Source organism: Orcinus orca, chromosome 17, assembly GCF_937001465.1.
Source record: "Orcinus orca chromosome 17, mOrcOrc1.1, whole genome shotgun sequence".
Taxonomy (NCBI): Eukaryota; Metazoa; Chordata; class Mammalia; order Artiodactyla; family Delphinidae; genus Orcinus; species Orcinus orca.
In genome coordinates this window covers 35,765,604-35,784,277 of record NC_064575.1, presented here as the reverse complement: position 1 = coordinate 35,784,277, position 18,674 = coordinate 35,765,604, and the positions used below count along the sequence as shown (strand labels likewise).

At 39.3% G+C, this 18,674-nt stretch overlaps 1 protein-coding gene across 1 annotated transcript in view; it reads left to right on the top strand.

The window, feature by feature from the left end:
• The window catches only part of LOC125961674 (uncharacterized), a 180,467-nt gene that overhangs the window by 11,577 nt on the left and 150,216 nt on the right, over positions 1–18,674 (top strand). The window contains exon 3 of the mRNA XM_049700481.1: positions 2,064–2,125. Coding sequence (XP_049556438.1) covers positions 2,064–2,125 — 62 coding nt within the window. The remainder of the gene's footprint in view (positions 1–2,063; positions 2,126–18,674) is intronic.

Here is an 18,674-nt window from a genome sequence, read left to right as displayed (position 1 = left end):
GAGGGTACTAGTGCCTGTGTTCTGGTGGATGAGGCTGGATCTTGTCTTTCTGGTGGGCAGGTCCACGTCTGGTGGTGTGTTTTGGGGTGTCTGTAGACTTATGATTTTGGGCAGCCTCTCTGCTAATGGGTGGGGTTGTGTTCCTGTCTTGCTAGTTGTTTGGCATAGGATGTCCAACACTGTAGCTTGCTGGTCGTTGAGTGAAGCTGGGTGCTGGCGTTGAGATGGAGATCTCTCGGAGATTTTTGCTGTTTGATATTATGTGCAGCTGGGAGGCCTCTTGTGGACCAGTGTCCTGAAGTTGGCTCTCCCACCTCAGAGGCACAGCACTGACTCCTGGCTGCAGCACCAAGAGCCTTTCATCCACAGGGCTCCTTAATTTGGGATGATTCGTTGACTATTCAGGTATTCCACAGATGCAGGGTATATCAAGTTGATTGTGGAGCTTTAATCCGCTGCTTCTGAGGCTGCTGGGAGAGATTTCCCTTTCTCTTCTTTGTTCTCACAGCTCCCAGGGGCTCAGCTTTGGATTTGGCCCCGCCTGTGCATGTAGGTCGCCGGAGGGCGTCTGTTCTTTGCTCAGACAGGACGGGGTTAAAGGAGCCGCTGATTCGGAGGCTCTGGCTCACTCAGGCCGGGGGGTAGGGAGGGTCACGGAGTGTGGGGTGGGCCTGCAGCGGCAGAGGCCGGCGTGACGTTGCAGCCTGAGGCGCGCCGTGCGATCTCCCGGGCGAGTTGTCCCTGGATCCCGGGACCCTGGCAGTGGCGGGCTGCACAGGCTCCCCGGAAGGGCGTGTGGCTAGTGACCTGTGTTCGCACACAGGCCTCCTGGTGGCGGCAGCAGCGGCCTTAGCGTCTCATGTCTGTCTCTGGGCTCCGCACTTTTAGCCGCGGCTCGCGCCCGTCCCTGGAGCTCTCTCAAGCAGCGTTCTTAATCCCCTCTCCTCGTGCACCAGGAAACAAAGAGGGACGTAAAAGTCTCTTGCCTCTTCGGCAGGTCCAGACTTTTCCCCGGACTCTCTCCCGGCTAGCCGCGGTGCACTAACGCCCTGCAGGCTGTGTTCACGCCGCCAACCTCAGTCCTCTCCCGGCGCTCCGACAAAAGCCGGAGCCTCAGCTCCCAGTCCCGCCCGCCCCGGCGGGCGAGCAGAAAAGCCTCTCGGCTGGTGAGTTCCGGTCGGCCCGATCCTCTGCGCTGGAATCTGTCCGCTTTGCCCTCCGCACCCCTGTTGCTGTGCTCTCCTCCGCGGCTCCCAAGCTCCCCCACTCCGCCTCCCGAGGTCTCCACCCGCGAAGGGGCTTCCTAGTGTGTGGACACTTTTCCTCCTTCACAGCTCTCTCCCGCTGGTGCAGGACCCGTCCCTATCCGTTTGTCTCTGTTTAGTTTTTTCTTTTGCCCTAACCAGGTACGTGGGGGGTTCCTTGCCTTTTGGCAGGTCTGAGGTCTTCTGCCAGCGTTCAGTAGGTGCTCCGTAGGAGTTGTTCCACGCGTAGATGTATTTCTGGTGTATCTGTGGGGAGGAAGGTGATCTCCGCGTCTTACTCTTCCGCCATCGGACACCTACTCCTTATTTGAATTTTGTTGAATTGTTCTCATCAGTAGTACATTAAAAGTTATACAGAAAGTGCTTTCTTATAAGGAAAACCATCTAAATAGATTTCTAGCTCTTTACTTTTTATAGCACTATTGTAGAGATTATAGATCTCCAGGTAATATTTTTTAGATTGAGTTCTTCATATCATCTTATTTTCACGTATAATGATAAATCTGAATTTTCTCTATCAAAGCTCTGAGACTTCACTGGCTTGTAACTTAGCTTGTTGATTATGTGTGGTTGACTTTTCCATTTACAATGATATTTGACCCTGGTAAGGAAGGGGCTGGGTGGGAAGGTACATCTTAGGGCCATCAATTGGTTTTGTAGAGAACTAACATAAAGATCTAAAGTCTCATCATATTTCTGCAGAACTCATGAATCATTTTATTATAATTCCATTCATTCAGGGAGTATAAAACCATTTTCAAATTGTTATTCCTAATTTGTTCATCTTCTCTTCCTTAGTCTTAGTGAGAAGAGAGCAGGCTGAATGGAAGAAAGTCATTATGACCACTGGGGCCACTAAGGTAGGCATCAGTCCCAGAGTTTTGTTTTCATCTCTCCGCTATGAATATTGGCTAATGTCTTGAGTGCTTACTTGGGGCAAATTACTTAGCCGACCATGGCAAATGGATTGTGTCATTTCATCCCCTGATAGTCATACAATTAATGTATGTATTATTATGATATCCCATAATGCATACATGGAACAGAGCCTCAGAAGTAGTTATTTGCTCACCAAAATATGGTAGATGTGGAATTTGGACTCAGGTCTGATAGACTCCTAAATCACTCCTAGTGATTTTTACCACTAAATTAAAGTTGTATACCTCTGGAGAGTAGATAGTTTCTAAAATTTCCTCAGCTCTAACGTTTTATAATTAAATTTTTGTCTGATGGCAAGCTTAACAGTTAAGATGGGTAGGAAGGAATGCCAGCCTGTTGAATGGAATTTCCCTGAAATGAGCCAGTTCACTCATTCATTCACTCAGCATGTATTGAATGTTTGCTGTGTGCAAAGGCATTTTAGGCATCACAGTGGAGTGAGCGCCCCTTCCATAGACTCTCCTGCAGCACTCAGAGAAGTCTTGGACTGGTTTGCCTGTTATGGAATGGGGCTTGGTGATAGAAGCCTGGTTTGTCCTCCACTGATAGAACTAAGACATACTCATATGAGTTTAGAGGCATCTTGAAGCCGTGGGATAGTAACACACATGAATCTTACCGTTTTTGCCTGGGATTAATGATATAAAGGCTTTGGATTTGGGTATGGAAAATGGGTGCAATTATGGGTGTGTTGGTTCTACATATATACGGACATCACGTGTCATCAGCCTGCAGCTACCTGCCATTCCTCACTACTCCTTCTTTTCACAAACCAAACAAGTACCTTCTTATCTCTCCTGTGGATAAGCTCTTGACAGTGGCACTAGGGCCTCCCTCAATAAGTACATCATTGGCTAAACCAGTGGTTTCTCAGATATGCTCATTGAACAACCCTTAAGGTGAATTGACGTTCCACTGCCAAGAATAGAATATGGTGTTCTTTAGAAATGGGGGGAAAAGATAGGCCACCAGATGTACTTTCTTTAATTTAAATTGTTTATATATATGAACAATTGTTATATATGTGTATGTATACTTGTTCATATATATGAATGATTTAAAATTGAAGAGATAGATATATACACACACATATATATATATGTATATTTAAATTTTGGCTTCTGTTAGCAAGTAGTAAATTAAATTATTAGCAGATCCATACTGCAGGGAAATAACCAATCAGATTTCATTCAATAGCTTGCTTTTTTGTAGATTTATGGTTGTGATTTTATATCTGCAGGTATGTTTGCTGAAGAAAATATTTCTGCCACTTTACACAAAATTAAATTCATTTAATACCAATGCGGCATGTCTCAAATGTCTTAATACAGTTTTAATCTTGAATCGCATCAGAAGTATGAAATTAGAAACATACCCCAAAATCATTTGAAGATATAATTACTTTCATTTCCCTTATACTTTTGAGACTTTTGAAAAACAAGTATTTAGTTGTACTTATCTGTTTTTGTCTCTCTAAGGATAGCAAACACTGAAACACAATTCTTTTTAAAAGTCCGTATTGAAAATATATTGTCCAAGATGATCAAAACTAAGGAAGTGGCAAAGAAATTCAAAAATTTAAACTTTCAAAGGGTGCTTTTTTTGTGAATGTGTAGTACTTGTTCTTCTGAAGGAATTAATCTTTTTAAAAATTTAATTAACTTATTTTTTATTGAAGTATACTTGGTTTACAGCGTTGTGTTAATTACTGCTGTACAGCAAAGTGACTCTGTTATACATATGTATATACATTCTTTTTCATATTCTTTTCCATTATGGTTTATCACAGGATATTGAATATAGTTCCCTGTGCTATATAGTAGGACGTTGTTGTTTAGCCAATCTATATATACCAGTTTGCATCTGCTAATCCCAAACTCCCAGTTCATCCCTCTCCCACCTGCTTCCCCCTTGGCAGCCACCAGTCTATTCTCTATGTCTCTGATTCTGTTTCTGTTTCACAGATAGGTTCATTTGTGTCATATTTTAGATCCCACATATAAGTGGTATCATGGTACCTGTCTTTCTCTTTCTGACTTACTTTGCTTAGTATGATAATCTCTAGTTGCATCCATGTTGCTGCTGCAAATGGCATTATTTCATTCTTTTTTTTAATGGCTGGGTAGTATTTCATTGTATATATGTACCACATCGTCTTTATCCATTCATCTGTTGATGGACATTTAGGTTGTTTCCATGTCTTGGCTGTTGTGAATATTGCTGCTGTGAAGATCAGGGTGAATGTGTCTTTTTGAATTATAGTTTGGTCTGGATATACGCCCAGGAGTGGGATTGCTGGATCATATGGTAGGTCTATTTTTAGTTTTCTGAGGAACCTCCATACTGTTTTCCACAGTGGCTGCACCAACTTACATTCCCACCAACAGTGTTGTAGGAGGGTTCCCTTTTCTCCACACCCTCTCCAGCATATGTTATTTGTAGACTTTTTAATGATGGCCATTCTGACTGGTGTGAGGTGGTACCTCATGGTAGTTTTGATTTGCATTTATTTAATAATTGGCAGTGTTGAGCATCTTTTCATGTGCCTATTGGCCATCTGTATTTCTTCTTTGGAGAAATGTCTCTTTAAGTCTTCTGCCTATTTTTTTGATTGGGTTGTTTGCTTTTATTGTCATCAAGTTGTATGAGCTGTTTGTATGTTTTGGAAATTAAGCCCTTGCTGGTCGCATCATTTGCAAATATTTTCTCCCATTCTGTAGGTTGTCTTTTCATTTTGTTTATGGTTTCCTTTGCTGTGCAAAAGCTTGTAAGTTTGATTCGGTCCCCTTTGTTTATTTTCATTTTTATTTCTATTGTCTTGGGAGACTGACCTAAGAAAACATTGGTATGATTTATGTCAGAGAATATTTTGCCTGTGTTCTCTTCTAGAAGTTTTATGGTGTCATGTCTTATGTTTAAGTCTTTAAGACATTTTGAGTTTATTTTCGTGTATGGTGAAAGGATGTGTTCTAACTTCACTGGTTTATATAAGGCTGTCCAACTTTACCAACACCACTTGCGGAAGAGACTGTCTCTTTCCCATTATATATTCTTGCCTCCTTTGTCAAAGAGTAATTGTCAAAGATTAACTGAGGTGTGTGGGTTTATTTCTGGGCTCTGTATTCTGTTCCATTGATCCATATGTCTGTTTTTGTGCCAATACCACGCTGTTTTGATTACTGTGACTTTGGAGTACTGTCTGAGTCTGGGGTGGCTATGCCTCCAACGTTGTTCTTTTTCTTCAGGATTGCTTTGGCAATTCTGGGTCTTTTATGGCTCTCTATGAATTTTAGGATTATTTGTTCTAATTGCGTGAAAAATGTCATGGGTAATTTGATAGGGATCGCATTAAATCTGTAGATTGCTTTGGGTAGTATGAGCATTTTAACAATATTAATTCCTCCAACCCAAGAACATGAGATGTCTTTCCATTTCTTTGAATCATCTTCACTTTCCTTTATTAATGTCTTACAGTTCTCAATGTATAAGTCTTTTGCCTTCTTGGTGAGGTTTATTCCTAAGTATTTTATTTTTGGGGTTGTGATTTTAAAAGGCATTGTTTTTTTACATTCCCTTTCCGATATTTCATTGTTGGTATAAAGAAATGCAACCAATTTCTGTATGTTAATCTTGTATTCTGCTACCTTGCTGAATTCGTTTATCAGTTGTAGTAGTTTTCATGTAGAGTCTTTAGGGTTTTCTCTATATAGTATCATATCATCTGCATCTAATGACAATTTTACCTCTTCTTGAAGGAATTAATCTTGAAGTTCTACTAAGACTTTTGGGATACCTGTTTTAATGAGCCACTACTTCCTGCCTGAGATTGCACTACGCACCAGAGATTCTAGAATTAGCATAATAAAACTAATAATGCAAACAACAGCAACAAATCTTCACAAACCTTCCTTGCAAGGAAGTAAAGTCCACTGGAAAAACAGACAAGTGAAACACACATTCAAAATGGCAGTGATTCTCAAACATTTATGTGCTGAAAAATCATGACAAGCATGATAACCAGGGCAATTACTAGACCCCTTCTCCAACTGGTAAGGTGTAAGGTCCTGTAACTCTATTTTTGGTGAATGCCTCCAGGAGAGTGTGAGACAGATGTTCTCAGTTGTCGTCAACCTTTAGTGTGCATCAGATTTGCCTGAGAATATTGTTAAAACACAGATTGCTGGGCTCCAGTGCCAGAGTTCTAACCAGTTCCCAGGTGTGGCTGATATTGCTGGCCCAGGGACCACATTTTGAGAACCACCTTTCAAAACTCTGCAGTATGCGGTTGTGTGTGTTGTGAATGCAGTATGCGGTTGTGTGTGTTGTGAATGAGACGGGCCCAGAGAACCAAAGGAGGGCAAAGGGACTCTGCCCTAAATTAGCCAAAGGTAACAATAGCAGCTACAATTGATTGACCCAAGAAAAAATTATAAGAACCTTACCTGCATTTGCTCATTTAATCCTTTCAGTAAGGTACGTAGGTGCTACTTAGTGTTGCTCTTTTACAGGGGTGTCCAGAGAAGGTAACTACTTTGCCCACATCCTAAACTGGTAAGTAACAGATTAAGAATTCAAGTCTAGGAAGTCTGATTCCAGAGCCCACACCTCTACCCTTTCTGCTTGTAGAGAGGAGTAAAGGGTTGTCAGTGAAGCCTTCCTGGGGGCCCTGGCCTCTGAGTGTAGATAGGATGAGTGGACATAAAGATCATTATTTGTGTGTGGGGGTAGGGGAGGAAGTATGAGGGCTTCCAGAAGAGCCTGCCCTCCCCATACATCTGCTATAAGCAAGTCTGATGATCAGGAGTCTGGAACATGAGTATGACTATGGGATACTGAGAAGGGTTCTAGAACCCTGGGGTTAGAGTTCTGGATCAGTTAGTAGGTAACAGAAAGTGAATGAGTGATTTACCTTACTTTCCACGGGTAGCAGGAAGTTTGGAGATAGTCCCTCTAGCGTTAGTCCAGCTGCTGAAGGGCATCACCAGGGGACTGGGTTGCTTCGCTCTTCCAGCTTCCACATCTCTAGCACATCCACATAGCTTCAAAGTGACCCCAGAATCTCCAATAGTGTTCCAACAATTTGGGCAGGAAGAAAGAAAATGAAAAAAAAAAGAAATTAAGTACGAAAAACCAGGCAGTGTCTAACTCAGAGAGCAAATTTTTTTACCACAGATGGTCAGCAGACTTGCACTTAGATCTCATCAGCTCGGATTTTAAACTGGCCACCTTAGCCTTAAGGATAATGGGGTCTCCTAAACCAGGGCTCTGATAGTAAGGAATAAGGAGAGAGTGGTACTGATTAGCAGTGCCTGCTGTCCCAAACAAATATTATCCCAAACTATTTTTTTTATCCTATATTTTACTTTAAAGAATGGAGGGGAAACATTATGTATCTGTAAATAGCGTTTTAGAAAGGGTACAATTATATAGTTATACAACCCCCTGGAGGGCTCCTTTCTTCTAAAATCTCTTTAAAAACTGTTCAAGGTTAAGGACATTTTTATCTTAATTTAGTCACTTGCAGTCGATTATCTTGGAATGACATCCTCTCTCTGCAGATGTTCTGTCAGGCTTTAGAAAATTCTAGAAGTGGACAGAGAAGTGTTATGGTACATGTATTTGCAATATGCACGTCTTTGAAATGAAATCCATTTAGGGACCAAAAGGCATTTCATGTCTTTGCTATACATTTTCACATATTTGCCTTTCCAGAATTCCTTTGAGCAAATCTGTTAGATGTAACCCATCCGTTTCTCCCATCTGAATTCTTTATTGCTAAACATTCTTCAGTATGCTCTCACTCCCCTCTGTCAAAGGCGTTTCTCTGGGTCCTCACCCTTCTCATCTCATATGTGAATGCGTATCTTAAACTGAAGCAACAGTCTGCTATGACTTCTCCATAACTTGAAGAACCCGTCTTTGTGGGAAAAAAAGTAGACTTACTAACTTAAAAGGTAAAATGCGTGCAATGTTTCTGAGAATTAAAAACTAAGATAAAAACATAAGCAATGGAAAAAACTTACAGTGGATCCTTTTCAAAGACTTTATTTTACAGAGAAGGCAACTGAGGTTTAAAGAAAAAATGCGTTAGTTAAACACTAAATAATAAACCTTAAACCTCAGTGGAGCAACACATGGACAGTTCATTTCTCACTCACTCAGGAGTGTAGTATGGACTTTGGTGGTCTGAGGGTCAGTTTTCTGCTCAGTTATTCAGGGACCCACCACCTTCATCAAGTGGCTCTACGTTTGTCCTAAAAAGGAAAGGAGAGAGGAAGCTGCAAGCTACAATTATCAACTCGTTATCCTTCAGACATAAACTCTTCAGGTCACCTCTGGTCACATTCTTTGGGATAGAACCATACCCAGATGCAAGCGGAGATGGAGAATGTTGTTCCTATCTTGATCCTAGTGATGCCTCTGCAGGCTGGAGGAGCTAATTAAAGTGTAGTCAACAGCTCGTTGTTTCTGCCACAATGAGTGATTAGCCTAAGACTGGATTAATTATGTGTGTGTGTCACATATACATATAATACACACAAACAGATATATGTGTGTGTATATATACATTTTTTTAGCATGAGTTGACACATGGAGCTTCTGCCGTATCAAAAGAGTACAAACTGCCTCTTGTTGCTTTTTCTTAATTGAAGTTGGCTACTACTATCTATTTCCCTTCATTTTGCTACCTCCCCCCACCGCCTTTCAGTATTATATGAAAATTCTGAAAGAAATAATTTCAAAGTTTCCAGTGCTTTTAAAGGTAATAGAATACTCAGACCTTAACAATTTTCCTGTGTGAAACTTTTGCCAGACTAAAATAGTTAACTTATGAAAAGTAAATTTACATTAATACAAAAGAGAAAATAAGCTGATTTTTTTTTTTTACACAAATACCCTGAGCCAGGGTAGAAAATAAATGGAAAACTGGAGGAATTTAGATCCTTTTGTTGTAAATTTAAATATTTTTAATTGTAAAAATAATACAGGCTCATTGCAGAAACTCCAAAATTGAAAGGATTTAAAGAAAAAAGGAAAAATAACTCAAAATCCCATTTCTGATAAATCATCTCTGTAACATTTTTGAGGGTATCTTTTGAAACTTTTTTGTGACGGGGTGCATATAAATACAATGCAAGTATAAAATACCTTTAATTATTATATCAAACTACAAAAGAGTTCTATAACATTTTTATTTAGTAATATAAGTATGATTACTCATCACCTAATAAAAATCTGTAGCATCATTTTTAATGGTTGAACAGCATTCTATTATTTATTTAACCAGTCCCTACTGTTCAACATTTAGATTATTCCTGTTTTGCTTTGCTAAACAATGAGACAAGCATCCTTGTTCATATGTCTTTGAGCATTTGTTTATTTCCTTAGAATGGACTTCTAGAACTTGAATGGCTGGTTGTCAGTTCTGGTACATACTGACATATTTTCTTCCAGAAAGGCTACCGTGCTTCTTATTTCTACCAAGAATTTAACATCCAATGTGGTTTCTTACACACACTCATCAGTACCAGTATTATCAATGTCAATACCAGTATTATCAAGTTTTTTAAAACTTTGTCATTCTAGCTCAGTAAAATATGACACCTGAATTATATTATTTGTATTTCTTTGATTAATAATAGCAAGGTTGAACATATTTTCATATCTTTATTGGCTGTTAATACTTTTTAGTTTGTGACTTTATGACATCCATTTTTCATCGATGTATAACAACCTTTTATATATCAATGTGTTTATTTTGTTGTTTGTTGTAAATGCAATTTTTTTCTCTTCATTTATTAATTTTTATTTTGTGTGTGTTGAACTTCTTTAATACTGTCAAGTCTATTCAAAAACCCTTTAATGAACACAACAAATGTGGAAAATCAGTCATTCTCCTGCATTTTGTAATCAATGTATTTCCTTTTGGGCAGTATGGAAATGTAGGTTCTTATTTCATCCTATGGTTGGAAAGAATCTGTTCCCTCGGAAAGGGATTATAGTCTCCATGATGCAGTAATGGGAGATTTTATAGGGTAGGCAGGGTCTACAGAAGAAAAAACCCTAAATCATACTCCATTGGTGGTTGCCTTGTTTATAAAAATGGCATTTGAGGTTGTGTGACTGCCATCAGGTAAGCAAAATTAATTTTTAGCATGAAATACTCCTATCAGCAAGAACAGCCTAGGATAGGCTAGCAGTAAGAAGTGAGGGGTTATGGGATTGGGGCATAGCCTCTGTTTCCTCCAATGCAGCTGGAAATTTAAACTCTGGGGCTCCTGCTTGATCCAATCAGCCCAGCTAGTATGTGTTGCCAGGTAGGGTGAATAGACTCAGAAGTACAAGAGCTCATCCTTGGTCCCCTCTGGAAATGAGCAGAGAATACTGTGTCAAGCAGAGGTGATCAGTCCATGGTCTGGAGACTTGGATCTCCCCACATAGTCCTTAAAGTCAGGGTGAGACAAAATGCCAATACAAATTATATTGATGACAGTATCAATGAGGTGACATTGAGTCCTTTGACCCAACGTGTGTCTGCAGTGTGCCATCCATTAGTAAATGGGCAAAGCCATTTGACAGATCTATGTGATATAGTGAATGAATCTGACACTCACATTTTGAAAAACTGAAACTGTATCCATTTGTCAAGAACAGTGGCTACTTGTTCTGCTTTATTCCCCCTGGTAGAACTAGGTAACATTGCAGGCAGTAAGACGTTCTGGCATTTCACCCTGGAGTAGCCCCCAAATTGAAGAAGCTGTCTTATCAGTAGTTAGCTCCTTGTCACCAAGAATACTAAAGTAGATTTGTATGATTAGCAAATTAAAGAGACTATAGTGCCTACCACTACTGTATTCACTAAGGCACCCAAGTTATTCTAAAGAAATCCCAATAATACATTAGGACCGTTTTGAATATTTTTATTTGATTAACCATAATCTTCTAGTTATAACATCCATCACCATTTTGACCACTGAAACTTGGCCTTCTTTTCTTACAGCCTAGCCCTGTGGTCTTGGGCTAATCACTAACCTGCTTAGATACAATTTTCTTCTGTATGAAATAGAAACAATATTATATGCTTTGAAGGACTGCAGGAAGATGAGCTGTAATGTTTATCAAGTGCCTAGTAAGTAGCCTGGCCCATAATAAATACTTGGCTAATTGTAGATGTTTCATTTTTAGTTTTATTTCCAAACATTGCTCTTTACTTTTGGAACTCTAAAATTTGTTTTGAGAGTGGAGGACTTGTTGTTTGGATTCCTCCAACACTCTCTGTATATTCTGTACTTCTATCCCTACATCATTTATATTAATGGAATAAATGATCTTTGGTCTGGTGATTCCAAGGTGACGAGGAGCTAAGTGGAGGTTCAGTATACACCTGAAAGTATGGATTTTCATGCCCAGTGCAAATGTGGGAAAGGCATTATTCCCACATTATAAAGGGGGTAAAGACCTCCAACTTGAGGAGACTCTGGGTTGAGAGATGAGAGATTTACAGGTACTGTGTTTATCCTACAGGGTACCACAGGGGCTTTTATGTTCTGTAGCAAGAATTTGCACCTTATACCCTTGTAGTTAGAAGTAAAACATACCACATAACATATCTAGTAAGCATTAGAGTTAGAATAAATACCATTTATTTAACGTTTCCTTTGTGTTAAGCATTTTACAGTTACAACATATGGATGGATACTATATTTTAATGGTTAAGAGTGTAGTTTTTTGAGCTAGATAATCCTGGATTGGAATCTCATCTTTATTACCTCTTTTTTCCCTGTTTTATCGAGGTATAATTGACAAAATTGTAAGATAGTCAAAGAGTATATCATGATGATTTGATATACATATGCGTTGCAAAAGGATCCTTCCCATCACGTTAATTAATACATCTAACAGCTCATGACACCTTTTTCCTTTTTTTCTTTTTTTGGTAAGAACACTTAAGTTCTATTCTCTCAGAAAATGTTAGTTATACAATACAGTGTTATTGACTGTAGTAACTATGTTATACAGTAGATCCTCAGACCTTATTCATCCTGCAGCTGAAAGTTTGTACCCTTTTACCAGTCTTCCCCTCTTTTCCCCACCCACACCCCAGCCCCTGGCAACCAGTTTTCTACTCTCTGTTTCTATGAGTGTGGCTTTTTTTCTTTTTAGATTCCATATATAAATGATATCATTTGTATTTATCTTGTCTGGCTTATTTCATTAGCATAATGCACTCCTGTTTCATCTATATTGTCACAAATGAAAGGATCTCCTTCATTTTTTTAAGGCTGAATAATATTCCATTACCTCTTAAATGAGTGACTTTTGGTACATTGTTTACACTTTCTAAGCCTCAGGGTTTCTTTTCTTCTGTAAAAAAAAAATATATATATATACTAACAGGTTATTTTCTGATATGTGGAATGTTTGTTGAATCAACAAATAATTAGTTGAGATCATAAATGTGACACTTAGCACTGTATTAACATTTATTAATACTCTCCCTGTTAATTTCTACAATAAATTGTATAATAAGTAACAATAATAATAGTACTACTAGTAGTTTTAGCAAATGCATAGGATGTGCCAGGCATCATATCCTGTACTACCCTCCTTCATTTGTACCACAAGTTACATGTGGACATCATCTTCCATGCTGTTTCCTTTAGAGAAAATTGAAGCTCAGCAAGATTGAGTAGCTTGCTCCAGATGTGAACTCAGGTCTGAATCACTCCACATATAGGTTCTTAATTATTCCATGTCTTTAATTCCACATCTGCATTTGTTTGTTGTTGTTGTTTTTAACTTTCCAAGCATCTGATCTGAAATTCCTTTCTCTTTGGGAAATTTTCCACTTTGTGGGTCTTGGTGAGAAACAGAGCCTTCCTCTTGTTATACAAGCTGAACATGTCAGATACACTGTTTACTCACATGCTCAGTCTCCCTTACAGATGGAAAACAGTCGGGCGACCTCGGGTTGGCCAACTGCACCCCCTCTTGGTTTTTTTTTTTTTTTTTTTTTTGCGGTACACGGGCCTCACTGTTGCGGCCTCTCCCATTGCGGAGCACAGGCTCCGGACGTGCAGGCTCAGCGGCCATGGCTCATGGGCCTAGCCGCTCCGCGGCATGTGGGATCTTCCTGGACTGGGGCACGAACCCGTGTCCCCTGCATCGGCAGGCGGACTCTCAACCACTGCGCCACCAGGGAAGCCCCTCTCTTGGATTTTGAATTACAAATAAATGATGTAAAGAAGCAAGGCCAGCAGTGTTGGGTCAATCTCCTGTTTCCTGTTCCTGCTTGGTAGCAAGGCCAGCTAGGACTTATAACATCACTTTGGCCTGATCCTATAATTGCAATAGCATAGGCTTGGCTTTCGGTTGTTTAGTCTGCTTCTAGTTACTGAGACCTAACCATAAACTTCCAAAAGTTTCCTTTTCTGCTCAAATTAGCCATATCTGGTTCCTGATGATTACAAATAAGACCTTTCCTGATATACAATGGTGACCTACTTATCCAGGCAGACGTAACATCGTCCTGGCAGGGACAGAGGGCAGGCAAGTTCCTTGAACAGCTGAACAAGAAGAAAAAGACCTAAGAAGGAAGAATTGAAGCCAGTTCTGCTTGTGTTATAATTCTACCCGCAGCTGCCTCTGTTTCACAGACCACGTGCTAAGGACCAGACAAACAAAGTAGACCCAGGGCTTCCAACCCAGAGACCAGCTGAGCTGTACACTGGACAATCTAGGATGTGAAAGACTTCACTCAATGTCTTTGTCACTTGACACATTGTTCCTCTCTTTGGGAAGTAGCTTCTTTGTGTGACAAGAATATGCTAAACCGACACTTAAGTGGACAGAGTTGAAAGATGCCAAAATTAGCTACAGAAAAAAAGGCGTAAAGACTTGTATTTTCTGTTATTTGAAGGTGTTAAGACCCCACATAGAATATGAGTCCTTTAAAGGAAAGTTGTGAATGGCCCAGGCAATGTTGAATTTCCATGTGGCAATATGTCCTTGATCGGTCATGATGATGATGGTAGCATCAGTAGCATTTATCAGTGTTTCCTGGGTGAGAGGCACTTTATCCTAATGACCTTTTATCCCCATGACGACCCTGTGAAGTAGGAAATACTGTTTCAGCATCTTCAGGGTTTTTTGTCTTTTTTTTTTAATCAGGAATTTACCCTAGATCACAGTTGGGTGGTAGAACGATCAGAACTGGACACTGGCCTTTCCTGAATTCCCAGAGTGTGGTCTTAGCAGTTGTATTGCCTGATGCAGAGCCATGTAAATGTTGCCAAAGCAATGAAACGTGTACCTATTTCTAAGAGATTCTAACTCAGAAGCTCTGGGGTTAAGTGCAGAGCAGTTGAGTGTGATTGTCTTTACAGACAGTAGATAACTTAAGAGAAGGTGTTTAAAAGTATATTTGCATATTGCACTGCACTGTCATATCCGTGATTGGTTAGCTATTGAGTAACTAACACAAATCCCAGTCCCAACTCTAATCTCATTCATCTCTTGTATGATATTTGACCTAACTGAGGCAGGTTTTTTTTTGTTCTTTCCCACAAACACACATCGAACATCCAAAACATGCTTACCATTTGTGAGCATATTCTCTTAGTTATTTAGGAGTGGAGTAAGAGTGAGAGAGAAGGGCTTCCCTGGTGGCGCAGTGGTTGAGTGTCTGCCTGCCGATGCAGGGGACGTGGGTTCGTGCCCCGGTCCGGGAAGATCCCACATGCCACGGAGTGGCTGGGCCCGTGAGCCATGGCCGCTGAGCCTGCGCGTCCGGAGCCTGTGCTCCGCAACGGGAGAGGCCACAACAGTGAGAGGCCCGCGTACCGCAAAAAAAAAAACAGTGAGAGAGAAAAAGACACATAAATATGAAATACAGTCATCATTTTATTAATATCCTTTATGTGTGTTTTTAATATCCTTTATGTTGTTAATCCCTCTTAGTATTTACTGCCATTCACTCATTTGTATTATTTGGGGTATAGCAGTTTATTCGCACAGCATTTTTACATATGGCTTATCATTTGTATTCTATTTTAATAACACTAATAATTATAGACTATTGACAAACTCATCAGACCCTACATGTTCATTTCAAAATCTTGAAAATAAGGTGGAAAATGAGGTGTAAAGTGGAAAATCTATGTGTATGTTTTCATTGGTGGAATGAAGAGCTAACTGAATATCACTCCTTTAGCTTTTCCTTCAAATGGTGCACTTTTTCCTCCATGCATAGGAGTCACTTCCATTAGGTAAACAGTAGTCTTGAGGGCAAACCTCAGAAGTAGAAACAGGAGAACTTTTCAGTTATGGTAAAATCAAACATAGTTTTCTTCAGTAGTGAAAAAAAAATTCTTCATGAGAAGTTCAACCACCGTGAGTTCCATGGTGAAAAACTTTCCCCTTATAGATGCAACTTGCCCCAGAATTCTGAGAAATGTCGGTAGTAGAGAGGGGTGTTGCATACACCTGTTTCATTTCCCTCTGACTTTTCCTTCTCCTTTCTCTATTGCCATTAAAATCTATAGTGAAAGCACATAGTAAGCAGTCTAGGACAATTGATATGACATTTGATCTAAATCTCCAAAGTCTATTTTAGATGGGGATGCTGTGAGAGTCACAGGAGGGGGAAAATCTAGAATTATTCTTATGTGATCACATGCACTAAAATAACAAAAGCAAATCTTATTTCTAGCTAATAACATAGCATTCCTTATGTGATGTCATATTATGGCAGAAAAGAAATATATGCGTCTATTTTCTTCTATATTAAAACTGCTAAGGAGTGGGGACCAATGAACTAAATCAATTGTTTTGGGTTCAAGTTGTAGATTTTAGTAGCCATCCTTCTTAGCAAGTTTTCCGAAGCAAATGTAGTTCGTTTACTATCACCACTAAATGTGCAGTTGTGTAGATTTGTGGAAAAAAGTATTATCAAATATATATACTTTAAAATGATTTGTGTAAATTTATCTATTCATATTATTCTCCCCAAGTAAATCAAAATATACTATATACTATGTTTTTCTTCTATAGCTTAAAAGGGGAATGTATGTTGAAACTTATTCAAATATTTATTAGGTGTCTACTAAGTGCCAGGCACTCTACTAGGCAGTAGAGATGTTGTATTAGAGGTGGAAAATGTCCTTGACCTCCAGAACTGATACTCTTGTAAGAGAAATACCGGGTCAAACTAAGTCAACAGTTTCTTTGCTACAGAGCTTTTCACGAGTCTTGTGAATTATGAGTCTCTGATAAGGAGATGTAGTGGACAACAGATCCCAAATTTATTTGAAATCTTTTCCTTCATGGACTGTCTCATAGGATTTATGATCCACCGAACACACCTTGAGAGACACTAGTATTCTGCAGTGGTTAGTTAATTGTTTTCTATTAAACAACTATATACTGAATCCATGATATTATTATCTGGATTTTTTGGAGGATACAATGATGTACATGGCCACTGTGATGATAAGGGGGTCCAGTTTAATTAAGAAGAGAAACCACAGGAGCTGTAACTTAATGTAACAAAGAAATACACACACATATACATATATTTATATGTAAATTACTATTTATATAGTATACAATGTCTTCTGAAGAAGATAGAGTTGTTTGTAACTTGGGATCTCACAGGAGGTTTCACAGAGAAGGTAGACCCTGAGCTGGGCAGAATTTCAGTAAGTTAATTTGGTTCTCACCGTACGATAAAATCAGGTATTTGCACTGGTCAATCTGACCTTGATGGAACAGCATTCCATTTGCAGGGAATAGTGTGATCAAACATGCAGTGGTGGAGATGGCCAGATTGTAATATTCCAGTACCTGGAAAGTGTTGAAACATCTGCTTTCTCCACGGTCTAGAAAAGTGAATCTCAAGTGAAATGCAAGTATAATGGAGGCCAGTGCTCTTTGCTTTGTACACTGCTTTGATTCTACAGCATGCAACAATGTAGTGATCTGTTTCAGATTGTCATTATTCTAGAGGGTTCTTAGTAACAGGAGTGGAAAAGGAAGACCTCTCTTCCTGTGTTTCTGCCCTATGCTCTTAAGCCAGAAAAGGTACCAACATCACTGACCTGACCTTGTCTCAGGTATCTATCAGGATCTACTAGAATCATTCTAGTGAAAGGTAACTAGACGTCCAAAGGACTCAAAAGATACACTATAACCTTTGTATACTTTATATACCTGGTGAAACAAAAATGTCACCTGAGTGGTCCCCCTCCCTGGAAATACCAGTATGTTTTTCCAGTGCATGGCAGAACTTTGCAGGTAAAACTGGGATAAAGGTGAAGAACAGTCTTAAAATTCTAGTCCTTGAACAGCACCTAACACAAAACAGGTTTTCAATAATCTTAGCAACAATATTCACAAATAATGACCATCAGCGTAACTGCTCTTTTGTGCCAAAATACATTACCATATTACTTTTTTTCCTTCAGCTTTACAACTTGGGTTCTATTATTGTTTCCATTTTACAGATTAGGAAGGTGAGGCTCAGAGATGCTAAGTCACTTGGGCAAGGTCACAGAGCTTGTAGGAGATAAACCTGCAGCCTTACTGTTGGATCCTACAAACCAGACCATAATTTAAGTCCTTCAAAATATACCTCAGAACATTTGAGTAAATTAATGAATAAATCCTCCTAGTCAGACTGACCAGATCATTATATTAGGTTCAGCTATAAGTGGAGGAAAGTCATAATCATAGTTGGACAGTTAATACTGTAATTTACTTGCTTTGAATTTTCTAAATGACGTTTAGCTGCTAATTTCATGATGATAACCATCGAATAAAAACAGGTATATTTTGATGTTTGGAATAAGATCTCATATTGAGTAAAATATATGTTGATTCCTAGACCTATATGATGTGAGTAACAGATGACATTGAGATGCCATCTAGAAGTACTCCTGTGCAGTTCATCATGTCAACCCAGCTAATAATTTTAGAATCTTCAGAGTGAATAATATATGCAGCCATAAAGTATATTTCTAATCAATGCAAATAATATTTTTCCTATGCTAAACCCAGAGTGAAGTTATAACACGCATCATAAGATTAATGGGCCATGTTTTCTTTATCACTTTGCTAAATTACTTAGTCTGGAAACCATTCAGAAGGTTGCGGATTGGAGCTGAGCAGTAGTAGTGAGACTGTGCCTCTGATGATGAAACTATTTCCACCCCGACCCTTACTGCTCCCTTCTTGGGAAAGAAGGCAACATTTCTCCTAGAAAAAGTCACAGGTTTATATGCTGGCTTGAATAATACCTTTGGAGGAATAGTGTGTCTTTTAAGCAGAGCCTATCTCGGCATATAAAATAATTTTTACCTACCATTTAATGAAATTAACACTCACTTTGAGGCTAGGTCTTTTGCCATTTGACTCCTGGATCACGTCTATGGATATATTTTTTTCTTGAGACGAAGTGTGAACCCAGTATAG